The sequence below is a fragment of the Cetorhinus maximus genome, chromosome 1, assembly GCF_964194155.1.
Source record: "Cetorhinus maximus chromosome 1, sCetMax3.hap1.1, whole genome shotgun sequence".
Taxonomy (NCBI): Eukaryota; Metazoa; Chordata; class Chondrichthyes; order Lamniformes; family Cetorhinidae; genus Cetorhinus; species Cetorhinus maximus.
The window spans coordinates 153,801,696-153,828,001 of NC_135879.1; the positions used below are offsets into that span (position 1 = coordinate 153,801,696).

At 39.0% G+C, this 26,306-nt stretch overlaps 2 protein-coding genes across 4 annotated transcripts in view; one reads left to right on the forward strand and one right to left on the reverse strand.

The window, feature by feature from the left end:
• vps37a (VPS37A subunit of ESCRT-I) overlaps nucleotides 1–16,342 on the forward strand; it is a 36,294-nt gene extending 19,952 nt beyond the window's left edge. The window contains exons 6-12 of one of the 2 annotated variants that reach the window (XM_078548604.1): nucleotides 2,980–3,050; nucleotides 5,294–5,421; nucleotides 5,512–5,570; nucleotides 5,648–5,716; nucleotides 9,420–9,563; nucleotides 12,371–12,487; nucleotides 15,989–16,342. In XM_078548604.1, the coding sequence (XP_078404730.1) occupies nucleotides 2,980–3,050; nucleotides 5,294–5,421; nucleotides 5,512–5,570; nucleotides 5,648–5,716; nucleotides 9,420–9,563; nucleotides 12,371–12,448 (549 nt within the window). In that variant the 3' untranslated portion in view covers nucleotides 12,449–12,487; nucleotides 15,989–16,342. The remainder of the gene's footprint in view (nucleotides 1–2,979; nucleotides 3,051–5,293; nucleotides 5,422–5,511; nucleotides 5,571–5,647; nucleotides 5,717–9,419; nucleotides 9,564–12,370; nucleotides 12,488–15,988) is intronic. The other variant, XM_078548596.1, reaches the window with a different exon arrangement.
• LOC144684590 (phosphatidylinositol-3-phosphate phosphatase MTMR7-like) overlaps nucleotides 8,761–26,306 on the reverse strand; it is a 136,802-nt gene continuing 119,256 nt past the window's right edge. Inside the window, exon 14 of one of the 2 annotated variants that reach the window (XM_078548583.1) lies at nucleotides 8,761–9,700. In XM_078548583.1, coding sequence (XP_078404709.1) covers nucleotides 9,647–9,700 — 54 coding nt within the window. In that variant the 3' untranslated portion in view covers nucleotides 8,761–9,646. Of the gene's footprint in view, nucleotides 9,701–16,340; nucleotides 18,463–26,306 lie in introns of those variants that run through there. The other variant, XM_078548573.1, reaches the window with a different exon arrangement.

Below are 26,306 nucleotides of genomic sequence, written 5' to 3' on the forward strand. Positions count from 1 at the left end.
ACCCTGTCTTCAAATAAAGCTGTTGGCTAGTCTTTCATGGGAAAACTGCTTTCTTTCTTGGACACACCCTCTTGTGTATTTCAAATACCCTGTCTTCAAACAAAGATGTTGGCTAGTCTTTCATGGGAAAGCTGGTTTGAAGAATCTTGTAAGGTTTTAGAAAATTCAAAAAAAAAGATTGAGGCATATCGGGAATGACAACCCAAGGGACAGACAACTCAAAATAGCAGCCTATGAATCTGCCTTCTGATCAAAGATTCCCTTTATAAGAAATAGGAGCTGGAGCAGACTATTTGCCCCTTTGAGCCTGCTCCACTATTCAAGATTCTTGACTGATTTTCTACATCAACTCTGCCTTTCTGCATTATCCTCATCTCCCTATTTCCCTAAGTACCTAAATATCTAGCAACCTCTGTTTTGAATATGCTCAGCGATCAAATACACACACCTCTCTAGGGTAGAGAATTCCAAACATTCAGAACCCTTGGAGTGAAGAAATTACTCATCTCAGTCCTAAATGGTCAACCTGTTATTCTGGGACTATGACCATATGTTCTAGATTCCTCAGCCAGTGGAAACATTATTTCAGCATCTACCTTGTCAAGTCCCTTAAGAATTTTGTATGTTTCGATTAGATCACCTCTCATTTCTCTGAACTCCAAGGAATAAAGGCCTAGTCTATTCAATCTCCCCTAACAAGGCAATACGCCAATCCTTGCAATCAGTCAAGTGAACCTTTGTTGCATTCCCGTATGCCCTTATGCTAGGAGGCCAAAACTGCACATTGTATTCCAGGCATGGCCTCACTAATGCCAATGTTTAATTGTAGTAAAACTTCTTTACGCTCATACTCCAATCCCTTTGTAACAAAAGCTAACATACTGTTTGCCTTCCTAATTGCTTGCTATATCTATATGTTAACTTTGTGATTCATGTACATGGGCACCCAAGTCCATCAGAAGCAAATATTTCCCAGTTTTTCACCATTGAAAAAAAAATCCCACTTCAATTTTTCCTACCTAAATGGATAACTTCACATTTCGCCACATTATGTTCCATCTGCCATGTTCTTGCCCACTCACTTATCCTATCTGTATCTCTCTGCAGCTTCTTTACGACTTCCTCACTGCTTACTTTCCCACCTAACTTAGTATTGACAACAAATTTGGATACATTACAGTCAGTCTCCTAATCTAAGTCATTAACATAGATCATAAATGGCTACAGCCCAAGCACTGATTCTCACTACAGCTTGCTAGTTATAGCCTGCCAATCTGAAAATATTCTGTTTATTCCTAATCTCTGTTTTCTATCCATTGACCAATTCTCAATCTATTTTAATATAATATCCCCAGTCGATTGAGTCCTAATTTTGTGTCATAACCTTGTGTGGCACCATTTAAAAATCTAAATGCACTACATCCACTGGTTTCCTAATACTTACGCTAAAAAAAACTCCGAACAGATTTCTCAAACACAATTTTCCTTTCATAAACCTGTGTTGATTCTGCTTGATCATATTCTGATTTTCTAAATGCACTGTTAATCATATTCCTAATAATATGCCTGGGTATAGACTGAATTGGAAACCAGGCGAGCAGTAGGAGATGCATGACCACCTTGGAATCCAAAAGCTCTGAATGGTGACTTTATTTTTGTCTCCTTTATTTACGATCCAGCTGGAAGTTGAGAGGGAGATTAAGAATATTTATGTAGATAGATATATAGGTAAGAAAGATTGTTCAAAATAATTTTTTGGATTAGAGCCATTTTACTATGGAAGTCGTGTTTTTAAAGAGAAAAGTTATCCATTGAGCGTAGATTAGATTGGGCTAGGAGAACAAAGGTCACAGTATTAAAACAGTGGTTAAGAAGAGTTTTGAGGATGGCGAAACTCTGATAATAGACGGGATTTTCCGCACCTGCTACTGGGATCTTCCAGTTCCGCCGTAAGTCAATGGACTTCAGGCTGGGGTGCAGCCTTGCCCACAGTGGGTCCCGCCCGCGACGAGGCCGGAAAATCCCAGCCAATGTCTAAGATTAGCCCAATGTGGATAGCAGTTTTTTTTTGAAAGGTGGATCAACAATGAGCATTTAAACTCACTGTATTTGGTGGTGAAAATCATAGATTTTCATATCATAAATCATAACCAACACCTGTTTTGTGGCACTACAATAATTATAATCCTGGGGTTGAGTAAGCAATAAGACTATAATTGTCTCCATTCTTTAACATAATTTACTCTCCATTTATCTTTCCATATTTTCATGACCATTGGAATAGACTGTTCATCACTCCAACTGCATTTTGAGTTTTTAACTTGATATTGTCAAATTATTTCATTGGACACTAGCCTATGTTAGGACTTTTTTTATGCAGCAGAGTGAGGAAAAACATTTAACAATTTTAAAGTTTAAATAAGAATTAAAGCAAGCAATTAATTAGTGATTTTCCTTTGGGGTGATTGGCCTTAGCCCTAAAATATATGAACAACAAACTGCGTCTTAAAAATGAGGAAGACTGCACTGAAAGTATGTAATCTATTTGTAGCAAACTATTTCTTTTGTGTTGTGCTGCCATTTTTTTACTCTTTCATGGGACATAAACTTCATTGGTAAGGCCAGCATTGCCCTTGAGATGGTGGTGGTGGTGGTGAACCGCCTTCTTGAATCACTGCTGTCCATTTGGTGTCGGTACACGCACAGTGCTATTAGGAAGGGAGTTCTCGAATTTTGACCCAGCAACAGTGGAAGAAGAGCGATTTATAGTTCCAAGTCAGAATGGTGTTTTTGGTTGGGGAAGCTTGCAGGTGGTGGGGTTCCCATACACCTGCTGCCTTTGACTTTCTAGGCGGTAGAGGTCAGGGGTTTTGAAAGTGCAGTCAAAGGAAATATTACGATTTAAAAATATTGTTATAATCTTCAAAGCATGCAACTTGAAATTAGGATGCAAATGTATTTTTCTTTTGTCTGTTTTAGCTCGGTTTGAATGGTCACAGTTACAAGATGCCTGATGTCCCTGACCACTTTGCAGAGCTCCATGAACTTGGGTATAGTATAAAGATTTTATAGATTTTAAATTGTCATAGCACAACCTTTTGTATTAATCAGAATTGATTTTAGAAGTAATGCAATAGAATAGTGGTGTAATTATTTTAAAGTACATTTAAGTGGTCCTGATATGCCAATCCTGTGGGGAATGGTGTGTTGTGAATATTTGAAGCTATGTTCAAAATGAAGATGATTGAGGATTCCACAGAGCATTTGAGTGGATCAGATTTCTGTCCCTTTGTCCAGGTATATTGTATACTACAAGTACAATGTCTCGAATAATCTAAATTCCAAGGTTTCATTTATAATAGAAACGACCTATGTGAGCCTGTCATTGTAGTGGCACCCTCTTGCTAGAGGTGACAGTGCAGTTTTGTGTCTCACTTCTACTGCATGGAGAGTCTTGTTCAAATTGCTTTGGCTTTTGCTATTTAACTATGAATATTAATGTGACTCGTAGCCTGATTTAAGTTGGTATGCTGTGGTCCAATTGTCCTGGCCTTCTAAGTCTACTTCACTTGAAGGCAACACTTGGTTTTGACTCTCTTCCTGCATACTAAAATTTTATAATAATATCAATTTTTCCTTTAGGTAACTGATGCTATGGATGCTGAAGGTGTTTCCCACTCAGGAATATTTTAAAAACTATGGACATAGGTTACACCAGTGTTAATCAACTGAAATTGCTAACTACAGCTACCACAACACTGTTTTAGCCACATGCACTCAATTTAATAGAAACACCTTGCATACGTTTAAATGTATGTCATATGTGCATATTGACTTAACAAACATCTACTGCTATTCAGTAGCCAAAAGATGTAAATACAGTTATTAGATAATTAACAGAATACTCATTCTACTGTATTGCATTTTACCAATGAACACCGTGATGATACACAAATACCTAATCAAATAACTTTTATAATAAAAACAGAAAATACTGGAAATACTCAGCAGGTCGGGCAGCATCTGTGGAGAAAAGAGTTAATGTTTTGGGTCGATGACCTTTGATCAGAACTGGGAAAAGTTGTTTTTTAGTTGGTGAAAAGGGGAGGGTGGGGAAAAGAACATAAGGGAACGTCACTGAGGTTGGAAGAGAGGAGACATTAAATGAGAAAAGAGTTGGTTGTGCGAGGAAAAGGAGTGGTAATGGGACAAGTAAAGAAACAAAAGGTGTTGAGAGAAGGTGTGCAAGCATAATGATGAACTGCTGCCACCTGCTTCTTAATCAAATAGCAAAAATAGGTGGCTGTCTGTGGTTCAGAGGGCTGAATTTTGCCAGCAGGGGGCGGGGCCCGCTCGCCAACGCGTAAAATGATGCGGGATGACGTCGGGGGGAACCCCCAACACCATCCCGCCCCATTTAAATTTTCAGGAAGGCGGGGGCACAGTGAAATCAGCTGCGGGCCCGCCAACCTGTCAATGGCCAATTGAGGCCATTGGCAGGATCATTAAAACTAAAATTAACGGCCCTGCCCATCCAGCCTTAAGGTTGGCGGGCAGGCCAGGAGCCCCAGCAGGCAATAGAAAACCCACCGGTGGGATGAGGTTTCATGTAGGTTTAGTAAAGTTTTAATGTCAATTATGAACATGTCCCATCTCATGCGACATTGTCACATGAGGGGGACATGTGAAGGATTTTTTTTTTCTATTTTTAATGTTCTTAGAACCGTCAGCGATCTCCCTGAGGCAGCACTTAGCCTCAGGGAGATGTGCGCTCTTTCATGCACATGCACGAAAGAGTGCACTCTCACATTTGGGGAATCCCCCCGCCTGCACAGGAAGCACATAGCGCTTCCCAGCGGACGTCATGCTGGGCAGGCCTTGGTTGGCCCGCCCACGTAAAATGGCGGCGGGGATCGGCACCCTGCCCGCCGGAGATTGAGTCGGGCCCGCCCACCCGGAAAGCAGAAAATTCTGCCCAGAGAATTGAGGATGTAAGTTTAATTGAAGAATTCAAACTCTCAACCATTCCTAACACCTGGGACAGTTTACATGGCTGTCTATTGTTTCTTAATGGTAGTGAGGTTAAAATTGTTAGCTTTTTCTGAAATATAAAATTTAACTGACTCAGATTCTAATGAACATCTTGAATACAGAAGAAAATTGTTAGTGCCCATGATCTGACTTATTTGTCTTAATTTGTTTGGAAATATATTTGTGTACCCAAATAGACACATGTTTGCTTATTTAATTTTAATTTTTGTTACTATGCTCTCAAATTGACTTTGTTTTATAGTATATCACATTTGACAGACTTGAATGAAAATGAGGACCTGCTCCTGGAACATTTCATCGGGTTGCCACAATTGAAGCAGATTTGCACTGACAAAGATGATCTGGTAAACTACATTGAGGAGCTAGCAAGTATGTTTAGTTCTAATTATCTGTCTGCGTGTTTTTGTTTGATTAATGAGTATGGAGTCTCTCAAACTTTTCTTTTGTGTTTCTTGGAAGAAAAAAATTTGCATCTTGAGCCTCAGTTGGAAGCAGAAAGACAGGAGCTGTTAGATAAAGTAAGACACTGTTTATATTTTTACATTTTTATGTTTTAAAATGTATGTTATATGTAATATTTTTTGTTTGCTTTCAGTATGATCAGCTAACTCATCTCAAAAGCACCTTTGAGAAAAAATTGCAAAGACAACATGAACTGAGTGAGGCAAGTGATGTTGTCCTTTCGTTTCACTGTAAATTGTGTAGTTTGTTAACATTTTAACTGAGGGGAGACAATGGCATAGTGGTAATCCAGAGGCCCAGGCTATGGGTTCAAATTCTATGATCTGGTGAAATTTAAATTCAATTAATAAATCTGGAATGTAAAGCCAATCTCAGTATTGGTGACCGTGACAACTATTATCGATTGTTGTAAAAATCCAACTGGTTCACTAATATCCTTAGGAAATCTGCCATCCTTACTCTCGCTGGCCTACATGTGACTGCGGACCCAGAACAATGTGGTTGACTCTTAACTGCCCTCAGAAATAGCCTAGCAAGGCACTCAGTTCAAGGGCAATTAGGGCTGGGTAACAAATGCTGTCCTTGCCATAGATGCTTCCATTCCATGAAAGAATTTTTAAAAATATTTTTTGTTGTCATTTCCTATAGAGTAAACAAATAATATGGAGGCTTATTAACGTGAAACCATCAGATTTTTATAATTTCACAGATTCACAAAATTGTTACAGCGCAGAAGGAGGCCACAGCGCAGGAGGCCATTCGGCCCACCGTCTCTGCACTGGCTCTCTAACTGAGTGCCATTCTCCTGCCTTTTCCCCGTACCCTTGCACATTGTTTCTTTTCGAATAATCATCTAATGCCCTCTTAAATGCCTCAATTGAACCTGTCTCCAGCACACTTTTAGGCAATGCATTCTAGACTCAAACCATTCACTGTGTGAAAAAGCTTTTTCTCACATCACATTTGCTCCTTTTGCAAATCACTAAATCTGTGCCCTCTTGTTCTCGATCCTTTTACAAATGGGAACAGTTTATCTCTATCTACTGTATCCAGCCCCCTCATGATTTTAAACACCTCTGTCAAATCTCTTAGCCTTCTCCTCCCAAGGAGAACAGTCCCAACCCCTTCGATCTATCTTCCTAGCTGAAGTTGCTCATCCCTGGAACCATTCTTGTGAACCTCTTCTGCACCCTCTCCAATGTGTTCAGATCCTTCCTATAATGTGGCACCCAGAACTGTACACAACACTCCAGCTGAGGTCTAACTATTGTCCTATACAAGTTCAGCATAACCTCCTTGCTCTTGTACTCTACGCCCCTATTAATAAATCCAGGATGCTATATGCTTTATTAACTGTTCTCTCTACCTGTCCTGCCACCTTCATTGATCAATGCACATATACACCCAGGTCCCTCTGCTCCTGCACCCCCTTTAGAATTGGACCCCTTATTTTATATTGTGTCTCCATGTTCTTCCTACCAAAATGCATCACCTCACACTTCTCCGCATTGAACTTCATCTGCCACCTATCTGTCCACTCCACCAGCTTTAAGTTTTACACTGTCCTCCTCACAGTTTACAGTGCCTTCCAAGTTTTATATTATCCTCAAACTTTGAAATTGTCCCCTGCACACCAAAATCTAGATCATTAATACATATCAGGAAAAACAAGAGTACCAATATCAACCCCTGGGGAGCTCTACCATAAGCCGCCTTCCAGCCCAAAAAATAACGTTTGACCATTAGCCTCCGTTTCCTATTACTCAGCCAATTTTGTATCCATGTTGCTACTGTTCCTTTTATACCGTGAGCTATAACTTTTCTCACAAGTCTGTTGTGTGGTACTGTATCAATGTCTTTTGAAAGTCCATGTACACCACATCAACAGCATTACCCTCATCTACCCTCTCTCTTACCTCTTCAAAAAAACTACAGCAAGTTAGTTAAACACTATTTCTCCTTTAGAAATCCATGCTGTCTCTTCCCACCCAACCCATGTTTTTCCATGTGAGTACTATCCTATCCCAAATAATTGTTTCTAACTTCAGTGGTGGGAAGTTTCTAAACTGACTGGTCTGTACTTGCTGGGCTTATCCATTGAATTGTAATATTTACAGCTCTCCAGTCCTCTTGCATCATCCCTGAGTCTAGGGAAGACTGAAAGATTATGGCCAGTGCCCCTACAATTTCCACTCTTGCATCCAAGGATATTGAAGGAAGTATCTCATCCGATCCTCGTGCCTTGTCAATTTTAAGTACCAACAGTTTATCCAACACTTCCTCCTTATCAACTTTGAACCCTTCTAGTGACAAAGTTCCCTCCTCTGTCACCGTGGCCTTGGTAGCATCTGCTTCCTTGGTAAAGACAGATGCAAAGTATTCATTTAACACCTCAGCCATGCCCCCTGTCTCCATGTGTAAATCCCCTTTTTGGTCCCTAATTGGCCCTACTCCAACTTTTACCACCCTCTTGCTATTTATGTGCTGATAGAAGACTTTGGGATTCTCCTTCATATTGGCTGCCAGTCTTTTCTCATAATCACTCTTTGCTTCTCTTATTTGCTTTTACACCTCCTCTCTGAGCCCTCTGCATATTCCGCTTGGTCCTCAATTATATTTTCTACCTGACACCTGTCATAAGCATACTTTTGCTTCTTAATCTTAATTTCTCTCTTCTTTTTCATCCAGGGAGCTCTGGATCTGTTTGCCCTACCTTTTCATTTTGGGGAATATACCTTGACTTTTCCCAAACCACTTCTTCTTTTAAGATAGCCCATTGTTCAGCTACAGTTTTTCCCGCCAACCTTTGGTTCTAGCTATCCAGCCCAGCTCCATCCCTGCCCCTTTAAAATCGGCTCTTCCCCAGTTAATTATTCTTACTCTGGATTGCACGTTGTCCTTTTCTACCATCATCCTAAACCTTACGATACAATAATCACTGTCTCCTAAATGTTCCCCCACTGACACTTGATCTACTTGGCCCATCTCATTTCCAAGAACCAGGTCCAACAGTGCATTCTTTTTTTGTTGGACTGGACACATACTGCTGTAGATAATGCTCCTGAACACAGTCTTGTCCCTCTCCATCCTTTACACTACCACTGTCCCAGTCTACATTCGGGCAATTAAAGTCCCCCTGACCCCAGAGTGAAGTCTGTCTCGCTAATCATAAACATTTTCTTTATTGTGAAAATGAGAAGAAAGAGCTACTGACCTCAAAACCATAGAACTCCAGTAACACCTTTAGAATTTTTAAAAATTAAAAGATTTATTAAAAAGGAAAAAAAATTAAGCACATAAGATAAAAGTTGCACAGTTAAAACAGTCTAACAAAACAACCCCCAAAAAACAGCATTGGTCAAAAGTATACAATTAAGCTACCTTTCTGACAACAACCCCTTATAGATTTTAACCACAAAAATCCAATAAATATTACCCAAGTCAAGGAATTGTTGTCACTTTAATAAAGATACATCTCATGGCTTCTCAGACATTTCCACTCTGATGTGGAATGCCAAAAGGAGGTTCAGAAACAAACTTTCCTAAAACAAAGACTCTCCTGGCTTAACACTGACTGCCTCCAATTCAAAACTTTCACAGCTTGTCAGCAGCACGCACACAAAGAAGCTGGCCTTCAGTGGTTCCCACACAGCAACTCTCAACAGTTAAATTTCCCTTTCCTTAAATGTCTACTGCATTACAAAATGTGGTGGGTGCATGTTTAAGGCTTTCCCCATATCTAAGTATTGAATCCACTCCACCCTTTATGGAGGGGAGAGTGGTGTAAATACTACAGTAGTCTCGAGTCTGCAACACTCAGGAACGTGTGTTAGACGTTATAAGACTAACCATCCACCAGCTTTAAAGTGTGGAATTTTAATTACTGAAATTTTGGATTCCTTTAGAGTTGCAGTTTAAGTGCCCTGCAGGCCAGGTTGAAAGTAGCAGCTCATCAAGCAGAAGAGGAATCTGATGTGATTGCTGATGAATTCCTTGAGGGCAAAGTTGAAATTGATGATTTCCTCAGCAGCTTCATGGAAAAAAGAACAGTATGTACCAACTTTCTTTGATTACATGATGATCAGGTTATTGAGATCCCTTGGTGTGAAATGTATTTACTTATTTCTTGTCTTCAGTCACTGCCCTTGAACTTTCCAACCCAGGAAACCCTTGCCCTCGTTGTAGCCTAGTAATAGAAAGAAGCAATTCAATATTATGCTGAAATAATTCTGTCTAATGTATCATGTATGTACTTAAGATAGACTTTATGTTAAATGTAAGCAAATCACCACTAAGCAATATTTTTAAAGTGTATAAAAAGGGGAAGAAAACTGGTCATTACCTGACGCATGCCAGTTATTGTGGAAAAAATTTAGTTTGTAAGTTGGTAATTGACCTCTGGATTTGCCTGTTTAGACCACTATTATGACACAGCCGATGGTAAAGGCTGAGTTGTTCAAGCCCCAGAGGGAAACTTGAAACAACTGTCATCCATTTTTGCAATTTGTATGTTTCAAGATGCAGGCTTTGAATTCAGTAATAATAAGACCACCGAGTCTCGAGAGTTTTTTATATATAACTAAATTAAACATTTATTAATACAAGAAAGATTGTAAGCACATATAAATGTCTACAAAATTACTGCTAATAATAACTACAAAAATCCCCTTATTAATCTGACTCTCAGTTAAAGCCTGGTAAGGCAACAGTAAAACTCATAGATTTAATAGACCTCTGGCAAAGCACACCCTGGACAGTCACATTCAAAATGAGTTTCTTGCAGACAGACTTGAGGCTTACAGGCTGGACGCTTCTCACACTTGTTGGATCTTAAAATGCCTCTTTACACACAATCTCCTTCCTCCTTTATACATATCTTTCTCTTTGAATGTAAATTTTCCATTGTAGCACTAGGCTTTTAACTTTATCTCTTCTAACAATAGCATCCTTTCATCCCACCAATTTTATTAGTAAGCTGAAAAATAGTAAACACATTGCTTGGCGTGTTCTAGCTAGGTGTAAGATTTCACCCACAGTCTTGAATGGTTTCTTTTAACAAATACAAAGTTACACTTTACCTTCTACCCTCCTTATGTTTATCTAATTAACATCTCAAAACTACTATACATCAAAACACCCAGACTAGCTGTCTTTAATCCAATTAAGGCACACAAGAGACACACACATAGACACAGACCCCCAATAGAACTCTCTTAAAATAATTTCCAATAACATTATTATATCTTCTTGACATGAATACCCAAGCAGTGGTCTTGAGTGGATATGACCTCTTAGCAACAATCATCACAATTGTGCTGCAAACCCCAGACTACCAATTAACATACTTCTGAAAATGGGAGAATATTTTAAATAAATAGTGGTCCCACTGGATTTTCTTTTATCCTTAAGTGTTTGCATAACATGGACTGTATTTTTCACTTTTCAACATGGAGAACAAGGAAGACTGATCCTGTGATACCCCTTCAGACTTGATGCAAAATGGAAGGCAGTACATGCAGAGACAAGCTTTTATATGAGAATCCATAATGTGTGTATAAAATAGGGGTGGTGCAGACAGAAGATATTCAGAATCATTCGCCAACACACAGTTTCCAAATGTCAGTAAAGGGCATTCATTTAACACCAGAATTAATAAGCCAGTTTTCTCAAATTGCAATGGGAGGATTTGCCAAATCTCCAGAATCTGATTTTACATTGTAAAAAACATTTTAAATTGCATCTTTTTTGCCAGTTGTGAAAACTAGTACTCCACTGCTGATTTGTCTTTTCGAATCTAAAATTGTGTTAAATATATTTTCTAACTATGCAAAAGGATTGCAAAGTTATTGCTTTCTTCACACCATTTCTTAACATTATTGGGAATTACACCTGGTTTTAGAATGTGTTTTTCTTCATGTGAATTTAAAACCTGTTTGTTGTCATACTCAAATACCTAATTTGGCATCAGTTTTGCCATCTAAATTCAAGGCCGTACCCCCTAATGATCAATCCTTCAGTGACTAATTTCTGCGAATTGTGATTGTGTTGTCTCCTAATGTCTCTCTTTTTTGATGTACAACAACAACTGACATTTATATACTGCCTTTAATCTAGAAAAACATGCTAAGGAACACTCTGGGTGCATTATCAGACAAAATTTAACACCAAGCTATATATGAAAATATAAGGATAGCTGACCAAAAATTTGGTCAAAGGGATTGGTTTTAAAATGCATCTTAAAGAAGAAGAGGTGGAAAATTTACGGATGGAATTCCATAGTTTACAGCATAGATATCTGAATGTACAGGTGTCAATGGTGGGGTTCAAGAAATTCAGGAGTTCAAGCGTATTGGGGCTGGAGGAGGTTAGAAAGATGGGGAGAGGCAAGGCCATGGTGCAACTTGAACATGAAAATTCCTTCAGCATATTCCTTCAATATTGCCTGAGCTATCTGAGGAACTGCCAGTAAGTCAGCGGCTTTGAAAGAGAGAGAGAGAGAGAGAGCTCCTGAGGCGCTAGCATATGAACCAGAGGGGAAATAATATAGTCAGCGGTTTAGTGAGATTGGTGTAGGGGAAGTCGGAGATGGGTCGAACAGAGGCCACTAAAGAGATGGAAGTGCCCTGTGGCATTTAAGTTAAATATATTGTAGTTTTAAAAATATTAAACTCTAATTGGAAATGGCACAGAATAATTGTAGGACGCAGTGCTAATTTGGAAATAACTTTAATTTCCAACGTATGCAAAATATTACCTTCTGTCATTGCTTGAGAAAATGCAACATGTGGATTTTTTTCTTAGAAGTTATACTTAAACTATCACTTGCACCCTTCTAAAGCTTTCTTTGTTTCATCAGCTTTGTCACTGTAGACGGGCTAAGGAAGAGAAACTTCAGCATTTGATGACACAACATGGACAGTTTCACACACTATAGGTGAAGTTTAATTGCATGAGTTTGCCTAAGAATTTTAAGGTAGTGAAAGCTAAGTTTTTATCATTGATCAGCTGATTTTTGATTATTAATGTTTCAGTCAAATATTAATGTGTGCTATACATTTACCATTCTTCTGCAGGAATCGACAGTTTTGATATGTTGTTTTTACAAGGTTTACTAATGTGGCATCATTCCATATCTTGAAGATGCCAATTAGGTTTATAGACTAATGGATTGTTACAACAGAGTTTTAGGCTTATTAAGTCTTTAATGTTCTTCTTCACATCCTCTAGACCCACTGCTCATTTCCCATACCCTCATTCCCCATATTACTCTTCTTCAAGCAACGATATAATTCCTTTTTTTAAAGAATTTAGTAGACCTTGCTTCAACAACAATTTTTGGCAAAGGTTTCTACATTTTAACCACCGTCTGATTTTTCTAATCTGTTCACATCTCTGTAACTATAGGCACAATCTATCATTTCTTATAACTTTTGGATTTTACACTGGATATTTTACTTTGATTCGGACCACTCCCTTAAGCAGACCTCATATCTGATAGGTTCTAGTATATGCCCAATATCCAGATAAGCAATAGCGAGATGCATGAATTAAAAAGTGAACTATTGCTGTACTGGAATATATTGGTAGGCGGAAATATACATCCTTATAAGACCCAGGCTCAAACTATAAATCAAGACTATTTATACAACATAGAATAAATATGTTAATGAACAATATCCACTACAAAGCAGTGTATTTTCACTAAATGATAACCTTAGTTATCTTTCACAACACATCAAAACAATAAAGGCACTTCTGCTAAAGTTACTTCTCTCTACATTGAACCTGGAAAATAGGTGCTCATATCTTGTGTGAGAAATTACTACCTGGGGTCAAACTAGCATACACTTGTGGCTGTAGATTACAGACTAACTGAACTAAGCAGAGGTTGCCCATAATTACAGTTTTTTGGCAAGAATTGTCCATCTGAAAAATGATAGAATTGTTGCTACTGCCCAACTCTCAGATCTGACCTCTGTTGTCACTATAGAGATCAAACAAGAATCGCTAACTCGGAATGTCAATTGCCTATAAAGTTTTAGAATCAATCAGTTTAATTGATATGTGCCATGTATTCCCAAAGATTTGTTGGAGTGGAGGGGAGAGGGAGGGGTGAGATGGGGCAGCAGTCTGTCCATACATGTCGTCTGTACCCTTCCTTAATGTGAACCAGATGCAATGTAAAATAGCTAATAGTAAAAGATATTGACCTTGTTTGTGGCTGTCAATAACAAAATCTTAAAAACAAAAATGTTTCACTTTTGATACAACCTTATGGCTTTTAGTCTGCCTAATAGTTGACTCCTTACCCTCAGCTCCACTGAAAAATCCCGACTTAACAAATCTCTTTTTAGTTGTAGCCCTCGTTACTGGTAGTAATCTAGTGGATCTTTACTACTACCTTTTGTTACTTTTTTATATTCTTAATTTCATAAATTTCTACGTTGAACTGTCTGCTCCCTATCTGCCCTTCATGTTAGCTTTTCAATGTCTTCCTGTAGTCTTTCACAATCCTCATTGGGATTTGCCACACCACTACCTAATTTGGTATAGTTATCAAATCCTGATATTTTTCCCTCAATTCTGAGGTCCACCTTGTTTATTTATACACTAACTTAGAATGGCCCTAGTAGACAACTGTAAAACACTATTTGCCATGTCTGTCCAGTCTAAGAAGCTTCCTTTTGGGTCCAGCTATCATTTCATGCCTTCCAAACACTTCTATATTCCTGTGGTCACATTTCTCTTAATTTAACCCTTTAACATGGAATTATGAAGATAAGTTGTATGTAGTTGGTTTTAATGGGCCAGAATTTACTCTAAAAAAATATATATATAATAGTGAAGCTAATGGCACTGACTTGTTTATGTGTAAGTTGGATCCCGACTTCAGGCAAGCACTGATACGCTACTGAATGTGAAAATCCAGAAGTTGCTCTTCTGTTAACTTCACAAAAATTGCATCTTGCTGTCTGGCACCCCATTCAAATGTATTGAAATATGCATGAAGTTCCTCAAGTTGAATGTTAGATACAGACTAAGCTTTCTACAAAGTTAGGGCTTGTCCATTTCGATCTGTTACCATTTTTAATTATGTGGTACATTTTAATTACTATCAAGCAGTCACAGTGACTCTGAAAATTAACTTTTGTAAGTGTGGCATATCTTTGCCCTCGGATTTTAATTAGTGGAGCTCTTTTAAAAATAAATTATTGGTTGATTCTCCTTTTTCTTTTTGTCTTAGTTGCCCAGATTTTCTTTCCTTAGTCATGGTGAACACTTCAGATGTTCTCCTCTAACGAGGGCAGCAATGGCACTGCAGATCTCTGGGAATCTTTCTTAAGCTGACATCCGGAAATTGCAATGCGCCTGAATAGTTCCAGAGGAGCCCACTCTGATGGTCCTGCCATTCCTATTAAAGTGGTGGGGACCGTTGGTGCCAGAATTTTGTTTAATTGCCCTCACCTTGCACAGAGTTTTATGTGCCAAAAGTTAGGGCTCATAAGCACAAGTGTAAGTCAGCAAATAGGCAGGATAAGTGAATGTTCTATTTCTGTAAAATATTCATGATTTACCCCAATTCCTCTTCATCTAACCCTGTCCCAGGAGAGCTTTATAGTATTGAACCTAATGTGCCAGAAAGCTGTCAGTTGCTTCTCTGCAGCACACTAACAGCTAAAGAAGCTTTCTCTTCTTTAACCTATTGCTGATAAAAGTATTTAAAAGTTTATAACAATTTTCAAAGTTTATAAAAATATTAGTAATTAAAAGTATTTAAATTTTAAAAAGTTAAAAGCTGCCTAAAATCATCATAAAGCACCAACCTGGACAGTCACTGACTACTTGAGGGCGTGACTTCTAGTGATGTCACTAGGAGTATGGCTTCACCAAGAATATGTCTCGGTGCTAGGCCTTGGAGATGATCTTGCCACTAGACCCCTGCAGTAGCCGGAAAGGCAAGTTCCCCCTACCACTTACAGATAAGGTAAATATGGATTTTTTTAGTGCAGTCAGCGGCGGAACATTGACGCTTTGTCATTGACAGGAAAATCTGGGCCAGTGTGATATTTTTATCTTTCTATTTTGCCTCTGCACCTGTTTTGGGATTACATTTAATATTCTAATTTGCACTTCCTGGTTCAGATTGTGTTGTTCATTAGAAACACTTCGATCTGCTTAAGGAGCCATACAGTTGCTTGGACCCAAACACTCTTTAGAGAGTGCTATCCTATTTGGATGTTGCTGCGAGTTAACCATTGGCATAAGGTTAGAAGATAAATAGGTAAAGGGCAAGTCTGCGGTTTGTTCACTGGTTACAGTAGTTTGTGTATATTTTTCTCAGTTTAATAAAGTGTACAATCTCTTTGGTTTTTAGTTTTGCACTCTTTAAATAATTTTAGAACTATTTCTTGCAGGTAAAATCACTCAGTCTTAGACTATGCTGTCATTAATAATGCTATCTTTTCTCTCTCAGCTTTTAAGTTGGCATGAATTGAAATTTTTGCCCTGGACAAGATGGAATGCATTCAAACTGCAAAATGAAAATTACAGATCTGTCAACACATTTAAGAAATGTTATACAGCATGACTTTTTTGAAATGGTGATGTTTTTGTAAAATCACAATTTCCAGTATTAAAATGCAGTTCAAAATAACCAAAATGTACCTAAATTTGTTCCTGTATGTTAGGTTTCAATATTCTTGGTAAATATTGTTAAATTTGTAAGCAACTGTAGTTTGAGTTCCTGTGTTAAATATGGCACTAACATGTAAATAGTACTGATAATTGCACTGTTGCTTTACTATTCATAAAATGTTTTCAAACAGTTTGATCATTGATGAAATTTATTGAGCTGAAGTTTTCAGTTTAAGAATAACATTGTGGCATTTCATAAGTACATTACAATAAGCAATCTAAATGTCATGCTGAGGTAATTTGTATAACTTATTTCAGAAAGTCAGAAGGTGAAAGTGCAGTGACGCATGACTTCAGATGTTTTATAAAGTAAATCTATACTTTTTTAAAAATTCATTTTGCTTGAATTATGGAATTGCCACAACCTACTTCACATTTTTTATATTTAATTAGTACATTAAGCATACAATGATGTTACAATAATATGACAGATTTTTCTATTTACAGAATGTTAAGATATATAACAGGATTTTCAAACTATAAGTAGCAAATATATTTACCAGCGTACTATTCTTTTCATAAAAGGAATAAAATCTCAACTTCAACGTGTAATGGTTTGCACATGTTGAGTTTTCTAATGTGGGACATTGACTCATGCATTTAAAGGTTGCAGATATAAAAGGTAGAGAGCAGTGTTCAGTGTTGAAACTGGGTGCATTTACACAATGGACATTGCAAAAAAAAAATTCTGCTTTTGAGTAACTACTAAAACATACGTGAGTATCTGTTGACTGAAGTTGAGAATAAATGAGCAATTTTTGGACATTTTAAATTTCAAAGTAATCCATTTTTAAACAAAATCCAGTAGCAAAATATGTTGGCATACTTGCCCATTGTGTCACAGTATGTTTCATCCATGGTTGTTTAGACAACTTTTATCTTTGCTTGGCCTTTGTGAGGACACAAGACTGAGGATGAATAGTCTTTTATTAAATAATTGGAATGGGGTGAAAAATACTGTTACACCAAAGCAACGGCATTAATTGCAATTTCAACATTTTTTAACCTTGATTGAAAGGCATAGGCTATGAAGTCAAATAAATTAATCAGCTAGTTTTCTTGAAGGGAGGGTACATTAGAGATACTCCTGTGTTTTTGGCTCATTACGTATTCACATTTTGCCATTTACCTGAATTTTTTTCTTTTCAGAAGTTGTATGGTGATAAGTGTAAGAAATCATTCAATTTCACGAGGAAACTATTTCATAATATAAAAAGCCAAATGTGTAAATGCCATACTTAGAATAACTTAATGTTTACAGCTATACAAGTACATCTTTTGTGTTCACTTCATTTAATTAATTTCACAACATGGAAAATCTAGGGATATATTCACTTAAGATGCTATTGGTCCAGTTACAATTAAAAGGAAATTCTAGCTGCTTACTTTTTTTAAAAAAAAACTTTTTGAAAATTTCAATTCTCTTGCCAGCATGTAGACTCTCAGTATGGATCCTTCTATCTACTAGTTCACTCTGACATCAGTTACAACTTTAGAACTGCTCGAGTTCAGGAAATTAGTCACATGCTGGATAAATTGCTTGACTTCCTAAGGTTGGCCAGTTACCAGACTGCCCCCTGCTGGTTGTAACAGACCTGGTAAAGGATACTTCTGTCATTGACCTCACTAGAGTCCTCCAGCAGGAAAGAAAACTAAACTAGTCAATCTGAGGTTTCTTCCCTTTTAACAAAAAATAACTTTTCCAATTGTTTCTCCCTCTGAGAGATAACTGAGCTCTATATGTTTGAGATCTGAGATGGAATTTGATTTATAAATTATAACGATACCAAAAACTTACATCTGCCTTATTTACTAGTATATAATATAAAATGGATCTTTTGCTCTCATAATGTATGAATTTGTGGTCCTTTTTAACCAGGTATCACTAAATTCTCATGCAACAGCAAAGGCAACTTCCTCTGGGTATTCTGACAGATTTTTGCTGCTATCTTCACTAGACAGGAAGTCTCCACCACTTGGTGATCTGCAGCTCAAATCAGCAACACCTGACTCCTGGTCACTATTGCCAGAAAGATCAGTGTCTGAATGCTTCATGCCATGTATCAGAATTGTAGTTTCTGAATCTTCAGCTGCCTGTGAAGGGCTATAAGAAGTGAATGGTTTCCCACTGTCAGCGTAATCCTGAGGGGTGTTGGCTAAACATTGATCAGAAGTGGAGATTTCCAGTTTGTGAAGCAGTTTAATTTCCTCTTTTCTGTTCCTCACATGAGATTGATCCAGTCTTGCTAACTTCTGTTTAAAAATAATCAAAGTAGCATGTCAAGAGAGATTTTGCTTAAATTGGATATCAAGTAGCTGTTCAAATGAAAGCAAAAGAATTAGAATGATAGAAATACTGGAGACAGTTTTACTTAATGTTTATTAATAGAAAATCATGGGAACACACCTGTAATTTCCCATTATGTATTCATGCTTGCTGAGAGTTCTTGCCGGGCCCTTATTTTGTTAAAACCAGTCTTACTCTGCATCTTTCTCTAGTTCTCTCTATCAACTTTTCCTTACAGCTAGTTAATTTTGTCCATGATGCCCATTCCCACTGAAGTGCTGATCACCCAACTCCCTTCTGGTTCCTACGCATACAAACTAGGAGCAGAAGTAAGCCATTTGGCACCTCGAGCCTGTTCCACCAATCAATAAGATCATGGCTGATCTGTTTGTGTTTCATGTTCTACATTCCCATCTATCCCTGAAAACCTTTGACCTAAGGATGACTGATTTCTGCACCTAAAAGACAGTAGTGAACCAGATAGCTTTTTACAACAATCCAATAGTTACATGGTCTCCATTCCTACTGATACTAGCTTTTTATTCCAGATTTATTTCTTTAATTAAATTTAAATTCCCTTGTTGCCATGATGAGATTCAAACTAATCATTAGTCCAGTACCATAACCACTATGATACTATTCCCTTGAACCCTCTATCTCCTTGCAAACTTTGGACCTGTGTCCCATTTCAGACCTCAATAGTTCAATACAAAGTCTCCCAAATCCATGTCTTCCTTTCCCACAACTCATGTTTGAATCTCTCCAATCAGTAATACAATAGCCTATCTAACAAGTGAACTATCCCTCCTCATCCTTCTCTACAGCTCAGTCATTGCCTGAACTCCTGCAATGGCTTATCTTCTCATCTTCACATTCTTACTTCCAGAATCCCCCAAGCATCTATCCTTGACCCCTCCTATTTAAAATCTCCATACTACCCTTTGTCAACATTATCCAAAGACATGATGTCAGGTTTCACATGTACACCAACATTCATCTCTACCTCTCTTAACTCCACCACTACATTGTTAGATATCTAACAAAACCCTCCAGTTAAACATGGGAAGACTGAAGCCATTATATTTAGGCCCCCATCACAAAAGCTGTTTCTTTGCAAACAATTCCATTCAGTTTTCTGTAAACAGGTGTTTCCCAGGAGCATTAGTCAAACAAATCTGACACTAAGCCAACAAAGGAGGTGTTAGGAGAGATAACCAAAGCTTGGTGGGCAGCATCTTAAAGGAACAGAGATTTGGAAAGGGAATTCCAGGGTTTAGGGTCTACCTTGATACCTACCTCTTTATCAAGCTTTTGACCATCCTTCCTAATACCTTATTTGATTCACTGTCAAATTATTGTCTAATTGTCATTTGGTAGTACAAATCTCGAGTATTACTGAAAAAAGACATGTCGAAGCTTGCACTCATCGGGACACTTCCCAAGAATACCAATATAAGGGGAAAACAGCAATTTATACTGTATGGTTGGCAAGTGAACTCTGTGTAGTAGAGGCATTTTCATGGAGAATGCACCAGTGATACTGACTGACAGTTAACTGCCAAGCATTGTTTGAAACTTAAACCAGGCATCTTGACCCTGATTGGTCAAGGCATTGCCCTGAGGAATGAGTGAGAAAATGGCTATCACTTATTTTGTTTAACTGAAACTGGTGTAATGTGTGTACATGTTCTTTCTGTCTGTAAAGAACAGGGCCCTGTGTATTAATATAGCTAATGTAGTTTCCAGTAAATGCAAATGTGCTACACTGTGAACCCGATTGACCAACTTAAATTGGTTGTCAGTGTAATTCTTACACGCTGACGATTATTTCGCAAATGTTGTCTACTTTCTAATTGCGGAATCACATCTAATGTTGGACACTGCTTTGAGTTTTGCAAGCATGAGCTGGTTGGGTATGGTCTGTACCTTGCGAACTGCGGTTGGGACATGTTGTTTGATATGACCCGCCAGTCTTTGGGAATGTACGGCCTACATATCTAGCATCACACTGGCACTGAAATTCATATACCACATTACTCATTTGAGATAGGCAGAATGTCTTTTTGACAGCAGCATCCTGTTAGTGGCAAATACGACTCGTGTTGCTACTGCCTAGCAGTGTAAAACAGCTAGCTTTACCTGTTGCTCAAATTGCTCATTTGACATTGCTAGCCTATTCACCAATGTTCCACTTAAGGAAGCCATAGATATTTGTGCTGCAGCCATTGCGTGAATCAGTGTTCATTGAACTTAGCAACTTGCGCAGTTGAGTTCAGCTTTTATTGATACCATGTATGCCCAAATAGATGGTGTTGCCACGAGATCCCCTCTAGGCCCAATTCTCGCAAACATCTTTGTTAGGTTCCATGAAAAATGTGTCTTCGATGGAATGAGATCTAACCTCCTACCCCTTGTATATTTCTGGTATGTGGATGAAATGTTTGCTATATTTAAATCCACAGCTGCATGTAACAATTTCCTTACATGTTTTAATGGGCTCCATCCTGCACTCAAATTTACCTTTGAAATGGAACAGTGAAATGAACTCTTAAGATAAAAGCAAAATACTGCGGATGCTGGAAATCTGAAACAAAAACAAAAATAGCTAGAAAAAGCTTTTTCCAGCTATTTTTGTTTTTGAGCCAAATGAACCCCTTCCTTGACGTACTAGTTGAGAAATCTGCCAGGGGGGGTTCTCTAACACGGCCTACCAGAAGCCTACCTTCACTGGTCAAAATACGTGTTGTGATTCTTACAGTTCCACACGCTGTAAGTTTGGTCTTATCAGTAACCTTGTAAATAGGGCCCGAGCCATTTGCTCACCATGCAAGCTTGATGCTGAAAAAGGTCGCATCAAAGACATTCTGTAGGATAATGGCTATCCTGATTAGATCAATTCACACTGTATATCATGCAAACTCATGAATGGGCCTAAGGCCGTCACTTGTGGCCCTGAAAAGTGCACAGTCTACCTCAGATTACCCTGGAAGGGCAAGGAATCTCAAAAATAAGAGCAACAGATGAAGCTAGCTGTTTAATGTTGCTACTATGCTGTGGCTAAACAAGTGGTATTTGCCACTAACAGGGTAGTGTTGTCAAGCCAAAAAGACATTCTGTCTAATCACACAAATGGGTAACATGGTATATGAATTTCAGTGCCAGTGTGATGCTAGGTATGTAGGCCATATGTTCCAAAGACAAGCGGATTGTATCAAATAGCATATCCTAGCCGCTGTTTGCAATGGGCAAGGTACATATCATATCCAACCAGCCCATGCTGGCAAAACTCAAAACGCAGTGTCCAACATTAGATGTGATTCCGCAATTGGACAACATTTTCTAAATAACCCTCAGTGTGTAAGAATTACACTGACAATTTAAGATTGTCAGTCGGGCTCACAGTGTGGCGCATTTGTGTGTACTGGAAGCTGCATATATTAATACACAGGGCCCTGTTCTTTGCAGACAGAAAGAACATGTACACATATTGCACCTGTTTCAACTAAACAAAATAAGGGATAACCATTTGCAGATTCATTCTTCAGGGCAATGTCTAGACCAGAGTCAAGCTGCCTGGTTTAAGTTTCAAACAATGCTTGGCAGTTAACTGTCAGTCACCATCACTGGTTCATTCTCCAAAGCAATGCCACTTGCCAACCAATCAGCACTCTCTTCATATACAGTACAAATTGTTCTTTTCCACTTGATATACTTGCAAAGTGTCCTAATGAGTGCAAGATGAAAAGCTTCTACGTCTCTTTTTTCAGCATTGTGTTCTAATTACAATAGACAAAACACTTGGGACATGTATTTATACGGCACCTTTCAAGTAGGAACAAGTTGCAGAGATGGGCAATCCCACACTAGTGTTCTGGAGTTAAACAAAGGTAACTACATAGGTATGAGGGCAGATTTGGCCCTAGTGGACTGGACAGGAAGACTACAAGGTAGGACTGTTGATGAACAGTGGCAGATATTTAAGGAGATATTCAATTCCTCCCAAGTAAAATATATTCCAAAGAGGAAGAAAGATGGTAAAAGGGGGAAAAAGCATCCATGGCTAAGCAAGGAAGTTAAAGATAACAAGGGTAAAAACTAAGGCATACCAAATTGCAAAGGTCAGTGGCAGGCTGGAAGATTGGGAAAATTTTAAAGATCAACAAAGGGTTACTAAAAAAATAATAAAAAGAGCAAAGGTAAATTATGAAAGAAAACTAGCGCAAAATGTAAAAACTGATAGCAAAAGCTTCTACAAGTATATAAAAGGAAAGAGAGTAGCTAAAGTGAATGTTGGTCCCTTGGAGGACGAGACTGGGGAGTTAATAGTGGGAACGCAGAAATGGCAGAGATACTTAGTCAATATTTTGCCTCAGTTTTCACAGTGGAGGACACTAGTATCACCCCAATAGTAACAGGTCGTGCAGAGGATATAGAGAAGGAGGAACTTAGAACAATCACCATCACTAGAGAAAAAGTACTGAGCAAACTATTGGGATTAAAGGGTGACAAGTCCCCAGGACCTGATGGCCTGCATCCCAGGGTCTTAATGGAAGTGGCAGCGGAGATAGTGGATACGTTGGCTATAATATTCCAAAATTCCCTGGATTCTGGAAAGGTTCCAGTGGATTGGAAAAATGCTAATATAATGGCCTTATTCAAAAAGCGGGGGAGGCAGAAAGTAGGAAACTATAGACCAGTTAGTTTGACGTTGGGAAATTGTTGAAATCCATTATTAAGGAAGTAGTAATGGGGCATTTGGAAAGTCAAAATGCAATCCATCAGAGTCAGCATGGTTTTATGAATATTAAATCGTGCTTGACTAATTTGCTAGAGTTCTTTGAAGATGTGACAAGCAAAGTGGATAATGGGGATCCTGTAGATGTAGTATATCTGGACTTCCAGAAGGCCTTTGATAAAGGTGTTGCACAAAAGGTTAATACACAAGATACGATCACATGGAGTTGGGGGTAATATATTAGCTTGGATTGAGGATTGGCTAACCAACAGAAAGCAGAGAGTCGGGATAATTGGGTCTTTTTCTGGATGGCAAGCTGTAACTAGTGGGGTGCCACAGAGTTCAGTCCTTGTGCCCCAACTATTTACAATCTATATTAATGACTTGGATTCAGGGATAGAGGGTACTATAGCTAAATTTGCAGATGACACCAAAATAGGTGGGAAAGTAAGTTGCAATGAAGAAATAAGAAATTTACAAATGGATATGGACAGGTTAGGTGAATGCGCCAAAATTTGGCAGATGGAGTTTAACGTGGATAAGTGTGAGGTTATCCATTTTGGTTGGAAGAATAAAAAGGCGACATTATTTAAATAGAGAGAAACTTCAGAATGCTTCAGTGCAGAGGGATCTGGGTGTCCTCGTGCATGAATCGCTGAAAGCTAGTATGCAGGTACAACAGGTAATAAGGCAAATGGAATTTTGGCATTTATTGCTAAAGGAATAGAGTATAAAAATATGGAAGTGTTGTTGCAACTGTACAAGGCATTGGTGAGACCACACCTGGAGTACTGTGCACAGTTTTGGTCCCCTTACTTGAGGAAGGATGTAGTTGCACTGGAGGCAGTTCAGAGGAAGTTCACTAGATTGATTCCAGAGATGCGGGGCTTGTCTTATGAGGAGAGATTGAGCAGTTTAGGCCTATACTCGCTACAGTTTAGAAGGATGAGAGGAGATCTAATTGAGGTATATAAGATGCTAAAGGGGATAGACAAATTAGACGTGGAGCGGATGTTTCCCCTTCTGGGGCATTCTAGAATGAGAGGCCATACTTTTAGGCTAAGGGGTGGTAGATTTTAATCAGAGATGAGGAGGAATTACTTTTCTCAAAGGGTCGTGAATCTGTGGAATTCACTACCTCAGAGTGCAGTGGATGCCGGGACACTGAGTAAATTTGAGGAGGAGATAGACAGATTTTTAATTAGTAATGGGTTAAAAGGTTATGGGGAGAGGGCGGGAAATTGGAGTTGAGGCCGAAATGTTCGTAATGAATGGCGGGGCAAGCTCGAAGGGCTGAATTGCCTACTCCTGCTCCTAGTTCTTATGTAACTAGGGAAATGACCAAGATGTTGGGCAGTGAAGGGTTTGTTGAGATGGAAGTGATGTAGTGGTTGAGCAAATGGATAACTAGAGAAGTATCTTACTGAATGGAAGACAAAAGATAGTGGTTTGGTAGGGATGGTCGGGGGAGAGTTGAGAGTATTGTTAAAAGTAATTTGAGGGAGAGTTTATTTTTCCAGGAAGAAAAAAGTGATAAGGACAGAGAATGAAATGAGGCTGTAAGAAAATAGTGGGGTGAGAGCTTCAGGAAGCGGCCAGGTGAGGTCTTGTCAAAAGATAGAGACCACAGATGTAAAGAGGGCACAGGTAGATGCCAAGATCACGGGTGATTCTACCATTGCCCATTTTGAAAAGCAAATAAAAGACAACTATTAATACCAGAAGGACACATCTTGAAATATTTGTAAATTGAGCTGCCTGAATCCCACTTGCTGACCAAGCATTCTATCACATCTCAATTTTATTTTAAAAAGCTTACAACGCAAACCATGTCTTAATGGAAATCTTTTGGCTGTAGCCTACACACTGAATAGTGAACAGCAGCCTGTGCAAAACAACAACCAGCTGAGAGAGGCAGAGACAACTGACAGCTCCCTGGTTAGAATCATACAATGGTTACAGCACAGGAGGCCATCCAGCTTGTTGTGTCTGTGCTGGCACTCTGAAGGAGCAATTCACTTAGTGCCACTCCCCTGTCTTTTCCCCAGAGCCCTTTTTTCCCTTTCAGATAATGGTCTATTTCCCCACCAAGCTGCCTAAATTCTGACAGCACGAACAAACCTGTCTTTCTACCTAAGTCATTGGTGCCAATGTGGACCACGACTGCTGGCTGTTCATTCATTCACCAGCCCCCCCATCCCGTGTCCCCACCTCACCAGGGTACTCTGCAGTTGTTCACTGACATCATTGCCCCGGCACCAGGGAGGCAACATAGCATCCTAGATTCATGTCTGTGGCCACAGAAATGCCTGTCTGTTCCCCTAACTATTGAATCTCTAGTCTCTATTACTCTTCCAGTTGTTTTGGTGCCCCTCATTGAGCTAGGCCAGATGATAAGTCGTGGACCTGGTTTTAGGTGCACTCCCCGATAAACCATCACTCTCCTCAGTATACTGGTTGGAGAGTAAAATGCAGTCTGGGGACTCCTGCACTAGCAGGCTATTTCTTCTTGACTACCTGGTGGCCACCTGTTCCCTCTCCCCCTGCATAATAAGCTGCGAGGTGAGCAGATCTATAAACGTCCTACCCAAAGAGCTCTCAACCTTGCGGATGTGCCACAGTGATGCCAGCTGCTGCTCAAGCTCCAAAATCTGGAGTTTGAACTGCTGCAGCCTATGACACTTCCTGCACATATGGTTATCCATGTGGTTACGGTTCTCTATCAACATCCCGGGGGTTACCATTGACCAGAAACTGAACTGGACTAGCCATATAAAAACTGTGGCTACAAGAGCAGATCAGAGACTAGGAATTCTGCGATGAGTAACTCACCCCCTGACTCCCCAAAGCCTGTCCATCATCTACAAGGCACAAGTCAGGAGTGTGATAGAATACTCCCCACTTGCCTGGATGAGTGCAGCTCCCACAACACTCAAGAAGCTGGACACCATCCAGGACAAAGCAGCCCACTTGATTAGCACCACATCCACAAACATTCACTCCCTCCACCACCGACGCACAGTAGCAACAGTGTGCACCATCTTCAAGATGCACTGCAGGAATTCACCAAGGCTC